General features: G+C 34.4%; 1 protein-coding gene across 1 annotated transcript in view; it reads left to right on the forward strand.

The window, feature by feature from the left end:
• Positions 1–12,553, forward strand: part of LOC150100816 (replication factor C subunit 4) — a 186,340-nt gene that overhangs the window by 50,480 nt on the left and 123,307 nt on the right. The window contains exons 3-4 of the mRNA XM_090401390.1: positions 923–1,001; positions 7,458–7,537. Coding sequence (XP_090257516.1) covers positions 923–1,001; positions 7,458–7,537 — 159 coding nt within the window. The remainder of the gene's footprint in view (positions 1–922; positions 1,002–7,457; positions 7,538–12,553) is intronic.

Here is a 12,553-nt window from a genome sequence, read left to right on the forward strand (position 1 = left end):
AAGATGTAGGTGGTCTGAAGTAATAATAAATACCAAGTGAACAATCAAGAAAAACAAGGATAAAATTATCTATGGAGACTGAGTGATTAGGGAAGTATATAATGAAAGTGTAACAAAATCGTGCTTCCCTGGCGCAGAAATTCATGGTCTTAGTCACACCATCAGTTTCTAGAAGGTAAGGCGAAAGAACTGATCATTTTGGGTGGCACAAATTATTTGAGAGATGAGAAGTATTCTATGAAGGAGAATATAAAAGAGTTGTTAGAAGAAGCAAAACGGAAGAGAGAGGTGAAGATTGTAAGTCTCCTGCCATGCTATGATAGAGGAGAAGGAATGATGATGGAATATATGGAAACCATTTAGATGCAATAACTGCATCTGAATGGTTTCGGTGTAAGATGTCTAGAGAGAGCTTTGTTGACTGAGCATTCTGAAGTGCAAATTCAGGAAAACTAAAGCAATTAGGATGGAAGCAGAAAAGTTTGTGTGAAGGCACCCATGAGATGAATGAGAATGACCAAGTGTAGAATCTAGTTTCTCAAGCAAAAATATTGAATAGGGTAGTCAATTCATGAAGTAAAAGTGGGTGTGGGCCTAAAGGGATGCTGCAGTATGATGATGAGCTGTAAATATTTTAAAATGCTAAGTTTGCTTCAGTAGTACTAACCCTTGATATTTTAGAATAAATTTTGTAACTATAATCTGCATAGAGAGAAGAAAATACGTGATTTCATTGGTACATGTTTTTAATGTATATGGAGATGTGATTATTAGAAAACTGAATTTAACATATTTCCTTTAACTGTAAATATTGAAGGATCTTGCTTGTTTATATCATATTATTGATTGGTGCAGGTGTAAGAATGAGGGGAAAAAAATAAATATATTAAACATATAAAACAAAATTGTTTGTGTCCTTTAGCCGTCCCAGAACTGTAGATGATGTAGCTTATCAAGATGAAGTAGTGGCTGTATTAAAGAAAACTCTTCAAGGTGCTGATGTAAGTGTTTTAGTCATTAATATCAGAATTAATTGTATATTGGGCATTAGCATAGTATTATATTTGATGTACATTGCTTATACAGCATCACTACTCAGTAGCAAAAATACCCTTCATTTATATAATTACAAAAACATGAAACAACCACTAATACAGTGCAAGCATTACCTAACTACAAACAAATACCAGTTAATGACACTCAAATATAGTAGGCATGCCCTATATGAAAATGATGTGCCATAACAAACTGTGGAAAAGTCTTGGTCTGAGTCCAATAGATCCAACATTATTTTAAGTTGCTGTTGCAGTCACTGAAAGTTTGAAATCTTCATAATAGTAAGCTGAATTTCCTATCAGATGATGTCATGATAAGCAAACGCTCATTTGCTCAAAACAGATGCATATATTTTAACTTAATCTATTCAACACATGTATTGTCTGTGTGTTGACATGGCAGGTCAGAGGGAAGGATAGTTGTGCATGTTGGAGTAATTACTTATAATTAAGAAAATAACACTTGACGTTTCAACCTCTGTATCAAGGTCATCACCAGGAAAACATACATATGTATAGGACACAAGCTACCTGACACTACACAAAAGTAAGAAAAATCTATATGCTTTGTTAATTGTTTACCCTACACTGATCTCTGGTGAAAAAAAAAAAGAATAAAATAATTAAAAATAAAATTAATTAATTTGCAAAATAAAATAAATTTTTATACATATCAGTATATTAACATACAGCTGATAGGAAAAAAATCTCTAAATAAATTTTTGAAATTAAAGTTTTATAGTGGAACTACATTAAACACATCTCTAGAATCCTCTTATATTAAGGTTTTCATGTGTTGGGGTTCAGGATGCTATATAGGTCCTCCAGATTCTTGGAATTACTAACCCATCATTCTTGTTAAGATTCAGATATTTCAGCATCTCACAAGCTTCCTTGAACTTTCTTTCAAACCAGGTTTTGATGTGGTGTAGGGACTTGGTGCCTTTCCAGTTGATTCTGTGACAAGTTTGAAGTGCATGGTCTGACAGGCCTGTTTCACCATAGTGAAGGAAATTAATGTGCCATTTATGTTTGTCTTTTCTTATTGAGATGGCTTGCCCTGTTTTCCCTACATAGGGTAGGTTGCAGATGCACTGAATTTTGTAAACTGCTGGGTTTGCAAAGGTAGGAACAGGAATCTTTGGATGAGCTGAGAATAGTTCATTTTGTAGGAGATTTGAAGGTTACATTAATGTGGTATTTATGCAGTTCTTTTTTTTTTCTAATATTCCCCTAATGACTATGGCATTCTTGTAATTTTTTTTTTTTATGCTTTTAATGGTATTATTGTGGAGGATCTTGTGAACTGCTATTTTCTTGTTGTCATTTTTTTTTTTTTTATATAAATGTTTGGCTAATCATATTCTTTGTTCAGCACCTGCTCATTGGAACAAGTTGTTAGGACTATGTTTGAGGGTGGGTGCTGATGATCACTAGGTTTTGTGCTGGATGCTGGTATGAATTTTTATGTATGTATTGGCCTGTGTGTAGGTCTGTGGTAGACTGTGAATGAAAGGCAGCCTGAGGGAAGACATGCAACAAGTGTATCTAGAAAAGGAAGAGAGTTATTGTTTTCAATCTAGATGGTGAATTGGATATGTTTGTGTTGTTTGTTCATGTGTCTTAGGAATGTATTCAATGTTTCATGGCTGTGGGGCCAAATATTATTTGGCTTTAGGCTTACTGGATCTAGAGCTTGTTGCTCGAAATCTTCCATGTAAAAGGTTATTTCTTAGAGATTTAAGGGCTAATTTTTCTGCTGTGGTTAAATTGCCACTTAGCTGTTTATTAGAATTTAGTATGTTGGATGTTTCCATCTATATTTCATCAGCATATTCATTCATATACCATTCATATCGACTATTCATATTCTACCACATTGAAAGTGGTCTAAAATTCCTCATGTCCAAAATTAGCCCTTAAATCTCTAAAAACAAATAACCCAGATATCATTATTACCGAGGCAGATAAAAGCAATGCTATCATCGTTCTTGATCTGACAGCATACCTTGAAGAAATGAACCATTTGGTATTCAACCACAACACATACCAATTGGTTAACTACAGTCCTACAATCTGCATTGAGATGAAACCAACAGAATTAATCAGGTCAGTGATCACGTGGCTAGAGGAAACAATTAAAAAGCTATTACTGCATTATGCCTATGCTCCTAGAATTTATGGCCTTCCTAAAATACACAAAACAAACCCACCACTACAACTGATAGTTGAAGGAATCAACAGCCCCATTTATCACTTAGCCAAGAAACTAGCACTACACTCAAGGAGTTGGTACATCATTCCCCCTCCTACATGAAAAATACACAACAATTCATAAATAAAATTAGAAGCATCATACTCGACGACAAAGATTTATTAGTCAGCTTTGACATAACTTCTCTTTTCACTAATGTCCCGATCAATGATATTATAGTATTTCATCCAGGTATTTTTTCACGTGGCTAAATAATTTTTACCTGCAAAAATACTGTACGGACATGGGCTTGCCACTTTCCCCCCTATAGCTAACCTTTACTTGGAAGATTGAGCAACGAGCTCTAGATTCAGCAAGCCTAAAGCCCAAAATCGGGCTCAGATATGTTGATATTTTTGCCATTTTGCCTCATGGTCATGAAACATTAAGTACATTCCTAATCCATCTGAACAAACAATACAAAAATATCCAATTTACCATCAAGATTGAGAACAATAATTCTCTTCCTTTTCTAGATACACTTCCCCTTACATAGAGGAAAACTACCATTCAAGAATTTTCAAAGAAGCAGCCATAGTCGCTCGTTCTACAGTTAACCTTAACAGAAATCAAGGTGTAATATTCCCAGAGATATAAAAAACCTTAATTAGGTCCCTAAATATACAAGAAATGAACTTCAATACAAACTACAGAAAGTTCCTTAGTAACAGCTAGCTAATCTTGTACACGCGATACGTGTTTCACTCACGTTCGATGCCATTTTATTTGTAACTATTCTTGTCAGTTTTGCAGTTACTCATAATTGTGAGATTGTTTTAAGCCTATATGTCTGTGCCCTGAAGATGCCAACAGTTAAAGTATGGCGAAACTAGTTGGTTGAGTTAATAAATTTTATCAACACTTGATCTGTAAACCAAATATTATCATACTAATTGTAGCTGTTATATCAGCAAATACTTCATGTGAATAAGGTTTTCGTCAATCAAATCTAATAAAAGGGAAATTGAGGCCATCAATGAATCCCTCCATTCAGAATGATTTATTGATGATATATATGATTAGCTGTTCTCTGCAAGACTATTTCAGGCAATCAATGGGTAAGTGGTATTTTGCAACCAATGTGCATTTTTTCTCCAGTGTTTATTTTTTATGTATAATTGTTTAAGGCACAGTAAAAATTAGTGTATTACTTCTGTTTTTTTTTTTTTTTAATCAACACTTATATTCATATGAATAAGACTGACACTATGGATGAGTAAATTTTTTTGTGGTCAGTAATTTAAGTTTTATTTCTGAATCACTGATTATTATACGCATAGAAGTTCTGCCTGTTTTCAGTTACTAAAGAACTCTGAGTAAACTAAACTTTTCATGATTTATTCACTTATATTTCTTTTAAATGCATAAAATCTAAACAGACTAATGAAAATCATTAGACATTCTTACAGTGGACATGATCTATGTTATGTCAGAAGCAATCCATTATATCTCCAGATTTCATCCTTAGAACAACATTTAGGTAAAAAAGCATTCTTCAGACTTCCATCCATCTATCCATCCATCAGACTTTGGAAAGAAGAGAAGCAAGATGGAATTTCTGAAGAAACAAAGAGAAATGAAACAAGCTGATAACCTACTGAGTACACTGAATTATGTAAAGCAATAGAAAATGTATCAAGGAAGAAATAAGAAAATTCAGTTGTAAACTCATACAACAAACAATTGAAGATGATGCAGCCCCCAAAAAATGCCAAACAGCACTTGACGGACAACAATAAACAAATAGTTGCAATCAAGCGAGATGGGAATGTAACCAGATATGATGCAGCAAAAAGAATTGAAGAAGTTTACTCAGTATTATATCAAGATTACAAAGCAAATGAAAAGCAACTATGAAATAACAGAAGTGCCCACAAATTCTACCAGAAGTTATGTGGAGCATCCAAAGTGTGCAAAATGGAAAAGCTGCAGGTGAGGATGGAGTCATAGCTGAACTTCCTAAAGCAGGTGGGGAAATTATCAGCAAGCTCTTGGTGATTTTGCCTTGCATTTGAAGAAAAATGATGTACCAAAAGCAGGAAAAATCTACCCTTCTTATATAGAAGAAAGGTGAAGTGGAAGATGTGAAGAACTACTGACCCATCATGCTTCTATCGTGCTTTTACACACTTGCAGACACCAAAGTGTTTAAAAAAAAGTCTTGGCTCATAAGCTTTGTGCAACTCCTAGACCTTGCACAGCAAAAAGAACAAGCAGGCTTCTGAAGTGGCTTTAGCACATTCAAGACTGCATTCAAGTTATTCATCAGATTATTAAACAGTGTAATGAATATCAACTACTGTTATGTCTTGGTTTTATTGACCATAGAAAGTCTTTGATTCAGTAAATACTTGTACACTGCTTTAAAGCACTACAAAACCCAACCAGTGGGGAGCTACATGTAAGGACCATCAAATAATCAGCATAAGCCAATGCTGCAAGAGTAACACTTCATTTTAATAGAAACATTGCTACTGTGGAAATATGGAGAAGCATGAGACAAAGTGACACTTAATAAGTTAAAGTTCCCGTGACTTGATTTTTTGTGTCGAGTACCATGAATAACTTTACTCTATTTAATTATTAGTTTCATACATTTTGTCTACTTCTTGAGATTAAAAAAAAAAAAAAATAGGAAAAAAAAAGTATTTACATGTAATTTCCAAATAACTGTCATTATCCAGATGAACTTGAATTAGGCTGTAATACAGGTGATTAATTGCAACAATTAGCCACTCGTATGACATCTCACTACAATTGAGCATCTTGTTCAAGTTTAATTAAATAATGACAGTTATTATTTGGAAATCTATCTGTGAATATCTTTTTTTTCCTTCGTTTTTTTATCTGAAGAATTATGCCAAAGTATTGTATAAAACCAGTAATTAAATAAAGTAATTTTTGCTAAAAAAAAAAAAAAATGTTATGTGGTACTTGCAGACACAAAAACAAGGTGACATGTTTATCTCCAATGCTATTCACAGTATGTGTAGAAAAAATATTCGAACTTCTTGACTGGGTAAAGAGTAAAGTCTGAGGATAGATGGATGATATATAAGCCATTCATACTTTTCACATGAGAGTTATCTTTACTTTCAAGTCCATATGATCTGCAGACTCATATCTCTGAACTCCAAATTGCTAGCAAAAGATCTTGCTTAAAGAAGACTGAAGTTTACATTCAGTAGCTATGTGTAACCAGAAATAATAAAAATCATTGACAATAAAATTGAATAGGTGAATCATTACAGGAGTACAACAGATATCAATGGATCAAAATGTCATGGATGAAGTCAAAAGATGAACATTGCTTGGGTGGAAAGCATTTTGAAAATTGCAGTCAATATTCAAGAACTATGCCTGAAAAGGAAAATTTTTTAACAGGTGCCATCTCCTTGTATCAACACATAACTGTAAGACATGGACATTAAACGCAAAAGAAACTCATAAATTAAGAACACAGTTTAGTATGGAAAGATATATACCTGGTATTACAAGACTATACATCAATTTTCTATTTGTTGGTAATATATTACCAACCATCAAAAGTACAGAGCAATATCAAAACTATATAATAAGTATTCCGTTATACTTAGATAAGAAATCACACCAAAGACTGACTTTATAGAAAGAGTGAAACATTAAATGGTGGGCAAAAGAAGTACGGAATTGAAATCCACAAGAGGGAAAATGCCACAATGTTGACCAAAATCATGATGGATTGATGAAATCATTGGGGGTTTGCAAAGTTACATTGGGAAGAAAAGCCATTGCAAGACAGTTTTCGATGATAAATATGTTGTTGTTGGTTGAGTGACCCCCCCCCCCCCCCCCAATGATGATTCTGCTGTCTATAGAGTTTGATGTGATGATAATATTGTGTTCTTATTCACGTTACTTTGTTTTATCTTTATCCTTAAAAATGCCTCATTTACTCGGTTATGGAAAAATGTTGGAATAAAATCTTGATATTTTTATTAATGTTCTTCATTAATATGAATAAAATAAAAATATTTTATTTTTCTTAAACTGAGATAATAGAATGTTTAGAATGGGATAACATTGAAATGGTGATATACTGAAAGTTAGAACTGAGTCATATTTGTCAAGATTTTATGATAATTAATTTAAATATGTTTCTATCACAGGTTCCTAACTTGTTATTTTATGGACCACCAGGGACTGGCAAAACCTCAACAATTTTGGCATTAGCTCGAGAATTATTTGGGCAAGTACTCCTGAAATTTTTATGATAGTTTTGATATTGCTCTGTACTTTTGATGGTTGGTAATATATTACCAACAAATAGAAAATTGATGTATACATCCTCTGCTATTTAGCTTACTGTACTAAATCTTGTGAAAAAAAAAAAAAAAATCTGAAAAAAGTAATGTTTTGAAAATAAGGGGATAAACATCCTTTGTTTATCCCCTTATTTTCTATATTAAGGTGCCAGAAAACTAGCCTTGTGGCTTTTTATCTTAACTAAAGTAATGTTTTATTTGTAAATTTTTATTTATATGTAGCATGTTCTCAAGTTAGCGTAATAAAATAAAATAATCAAATTCTCAGTCCTGAGAATTTAATTATTTTTGTCGAGGATGATGAAACTTCTAATGTTGTTTACAATGAAGTGTTATAATGCTCACAATTCTACACCATGATGAAAACACCAGTATCAAATACTTGAGTAAATACCCTGAAGTGAACCGCTGGCAGTATAAGTTCACTTGAGCGAAGCTGGAGGGCTTAGCTAAGGAATGGAATGGATGTAATGGGGAAAAAAAAAGTTATTTTGATCTACATAGCAAAATAAATGACTTTATGCATAAACTACACGTCATCATTTCCTGATATGTTAGCTTCATAAGTTGCACAGAATAAGTATGATACTACAAAATAATTAGGATTATATTAATATTAGCTTTCTTTCAACAGTTTTTTTTTTTTTTGGCATTAATCTGTTGTTTGTTGGTTGCTCATCTTTCTTAATTCTTTTGAGTGACCATACCACCACCACAGATTGCCTCTGGTCATGCCAAGTTGCTTTCTGATATCTTCATTTTTAATGTTTCGGTCACTGACAAGTTCTGTTCATTCATCTATTTTCCTCAAAACATTCATATCTGTGTCAGCTATGTGGTCTACTGTTTAGTGTTTTGTCTGGTTTCTCTCTTATTTTATTTAAAATCTTATTCATCTGGCTCTCCAGATGAATAAGTTTTTCTAAATAGCCAAAATATTTTATGTTTATATGTTTCCCATTGAGAATGCAGTTAATGTTTTTTCAACACCCTACATATTTTCATAGCCAGAATTTTATTCCTAATATGTTGTAGTTGCACATCAATTGCACACAGGATGTTAATTCCTATGTTAAATTTTCAAATAAATGAATTTAATTTTGGGCAGTGGGATTAAGAACACATTCCTATGCAGGACGGAGACAGAACAGAATTATTTTGAAGAGTCCTGATGGCATATTGGATTTATTTAGGAGTATAATATCTGTATTAATGCAGAAGTTTTTGTTTGGTTAGAAAGTAAATTATACTTGACACACCAGTCCTGAAGATACTTTCAGGCGCAAACTTTGTTTGCTCACACTTAGATAAAGGATTAAACTAAACTTATTTATAGTCTAACCAAATGAAAAATAAACTCTCAACATCTTTCTCTGAATCCGGAGTAATTTAATAATAAGGTTGTACACCCTTTGGGAACTCCTATAGGTTGGGATGACCTCTTATTGCTTGTGCCTTGGTGTCTCCACCAAGGCAAACTGTTCCACTCACTCACTGCGCTGTGAGAGAAAAATCTAGCTCCCTTAACTGCATGCAAACTTATCTGACGAGACCTCAATAAAGGTCGAAACCAGTATGGGTAGTGGCCCTTACCTTAATGCATAGCATTACACATATCCACAAGGAGATGTGCTTTGCATTATGGGAGATACTGAGATAGGAATGATGAGAGGTTTTTCCACCTTTGCAATGAGTTGCCTGGTGTTGTACTACCTTACCCCAGTCCTGAAGATACTTTCGGGTGCAACTTGGATAAAGGATTAAACTAAACTTATTATACTTGACACAAAATTAGATTCTTGTTGTTATCTTCTGTTTCCAAGTATGAGCAAACCCAAACCAACATTTTCACATGAAATAACTTCACGGCTAGGGTACTTGTGACCTAGGCTATTTATGACCTAACCTGATTTAAGAGTAGTGATCACATTGCCATAATTAATCTGTATGTGGAGAAGGTCAAGGATTAGAGGAAGCATAAAGTATTTTGTATATGTGAATCTTGTTTATTTTATTCCTTGTACTGTTTTCATTTTGTTAAATGTTTAGCATGAGTTTCAGTTACCATCTAAACCTAAAAACAGGCAGTTATTATTCATGTTAAAATCATAGCATCCAAAGCAAAAGATCATGAAGCAGAAACTTTGAGTAGCTTGCTAAAAAAGATGTAGGAATACAATAGTATTACCGACAGGCATTAAGTTAAAAGTCGAGTTTCATTCAGAAAACATCATCCAAATCTGTAACTGTGCCTGGTTTGACTCTGATATGGGAACAAATTGCTGCTACCAGTCATTTGCTGCAGCCATCAGCTCACTACATATTGATTATCCAAACAGTTAATGAAATCTCTCTCTTTTTTTTTGTGCTTACCACCCACAAAAGGTTATTACTAAACCTATAGTACATTTGTACTGTCTGTGGGCAAATATTTTTATTTTTTCCATTTTTGTCAATTTTATATATATTTTTGGAATTTTTAATTTTATTTTTACATGGTCTGGAAACCCTGCTCTAGAGACCAAACATGAAGCTTTTTCAGCCACTTCAGGCCTCCCATAAGCAGGGAGGTGGTCTCACACCAGGCGATGAAATTCATCTTCCACCTAAAGACAATTGCAAGCATCCATTCCCATGCCGGGATTCGAACCTGCCACCTGTTGGTAGGAGAGCAGGTACGCTAACCACTCAGCCAACCAGGCTTACTCCCCTCACAGACCATACCTTTTCTTACTAGAAAAATTCCACCCATTTTAAAGTCGGTTTTGAAAATTTAATGAAAACTTAATTCTGATAATTGTAGTCAACTTATGGTCATCATTTTCTGTCTTCACCAGAATCCCCTTGAATGATACTAGTATTTTAAAATACAATTTTTTCCCCCTGATGCCATAGTTCTCTCCTGTGCCATCCACATGAGTTACTTCTCCTGGAAGTACAAAAATACAAACAGTGGAAGATAGCAATGGAATTTTGTCCCCTTACCAGTTTTATATAGAGAACTTTGAAAAGCAGGCCTCTTCATACATCCCTTATTAAGGCTTCTGTCTGGCTAAGATGTATTGGTAATGTTTTCATTTTTAATCTCATGACTTAACACATTCTCCATCACCTCAACAGTCTAGAATCCAATTTATTATTATTATTATCCAAGAACTCCAGGGAGTCCAGAACTGATAGAGGGAAGCCGTAGATCACTGTCATACCTTCTCTTAAGCTTCATTCACTCACTGCGCTGTGAGAGAAAAATCTAGTTCCCTTAACTGCATGCAAACTTAACTTCCACAGATGCCCCTTGTCCTCTCCTCACTTCCATATAATGAAAAATCTCATCGGTGGATAACCTATAATAATGCACCCTTTAAGAAGCTTATACACCTCTTTCATATCATCCCCTTTCTCTTGTTTACAAGTGTCTGCAGTTCTTCACATACTTTCAATCTATCCTTGAAATCTATATTCCAATCCTGATATCATCTTTGTTACTATTCTTGGCACCCTTTTTACTGCTGCTTTATCCCCTCTCTGGAAATTCATAATTTCTTCATTTCTTTTGTGAAAATATATCATATAAAAAATATATCATAATGTATAATATTCCTTTTTAACAGAAAGGATTATTAAAAAAAGAGGATGCTAGTTGCAGGTTTATCCTCTTCATGTCCTCACATCAACCTTTCTTTGAAAGAAGCTCATTGAAAACATTCCTCAATGCCGAAGAGCCAAACGGCTATTTTTTCTGGCGAGGTTGATAAATTAAGGGGATAAAAATCCCTTATTGTTTTTCAGCCAGTAAGCGAAACTACGATCTGAACGTTTCATGCCGACGAACTGTCGGCGAATCCTAGCGTAAATGACCACTTGGTAGTGCCACACCACGGCAACTCGTTGCAAAGGTGGAGCAAGATCCCCCACTATTCTTGATATTTTCTCATAATGTAAAAACACAGCTCTTAGGAGATGTAGTACTGTTTTACATTATGAGGAGGGGTCACTACCCAGACTGGTTTCAACCTTTTTTGAGGTCTCATCAGTGAGTAGCTAGACCTAGAATATCAGGGTTTAAGTGAAAAGAACTTACATACTTTTGCTGTACGATTGCCAGAAAGGTGTGTCACTATATTATATTATACCATATTCTAACTATGATGAAAAGCCAAACGGCTATTTTTTCTGGCGAGGTTGATAAGTTAAGGGGATAAAAATCCCTTATTGTTTTTCAGCCAGTAAGCGAAACGACGATCGAGAACTACGATCTGAACGTTTCATGCCGACGAACTGTCGGCGAATCTACATCTCCTAAGAGCTGTGTGTTTTTACATTATGAGAAAATATCAAGAATAGTGAGGGATCTTGCTCCACCTTTGCAACGAGTTGCCGTGGTGTGGCACTACCAAGTGGTCATTTACGCTTGGATTTGGGTTCATGATAAGTAAATACAATCAGTACTTGAAAAAAGATAATTTAATAAAGAAAACATTAAATTTTTACAATGTCAATGGGCAACTTGGCAATGTTTTTCCTTGAGCAGAATATTCTCGAGATGTTGGTCCGTAATCTGAGTTCTTGTCTTGGACTTCACATGCTTCATTCTGGAGAAGAACTGCTCACATAAGTATGTGCTTCCTTGCTTCCTAACAAAGTGCACATCTTCAAAGCATGCTGGCAAAGAATAGGGAATGCGTCCTCAGAAATGTAGTCTTTGTAAAATGTAAGCAAGGGCACATTGAATAATTTTTCTCTCAAAGAAGAGTTGTTTTGGAGTTCAAGCAGCTCCATTTGTACTGAGCCTGGCATTTTGGTAGCATTGAATATAAATCTAAAGAAGACTGTTGGTTACGAAAATCACTAAATCTCTCTTCGAACTCACTTCGTAACATGGCTAATTTTGTAGCGTATTCATCAAGAGACGAACAGTTGGACTCAGTGAGAAGTTGAAA

Source organism: Typopeltis vanoorti, chromosome 12 (assembly GCF_054136105.1).
Source record: "Typopeltis vanoorti isolate ZY-2024b chromosome 12, IOZ_Tvanoo_1.0, whole genome shotgun sequence".
Taxonomy (NCBI): domain Eukaryota; kingdom Metazoa; phylum Arthropoda; class Arachnida; order Uropygi; family Thelyphonidae; genus Typopeltis; species Typopeltis vanoorti.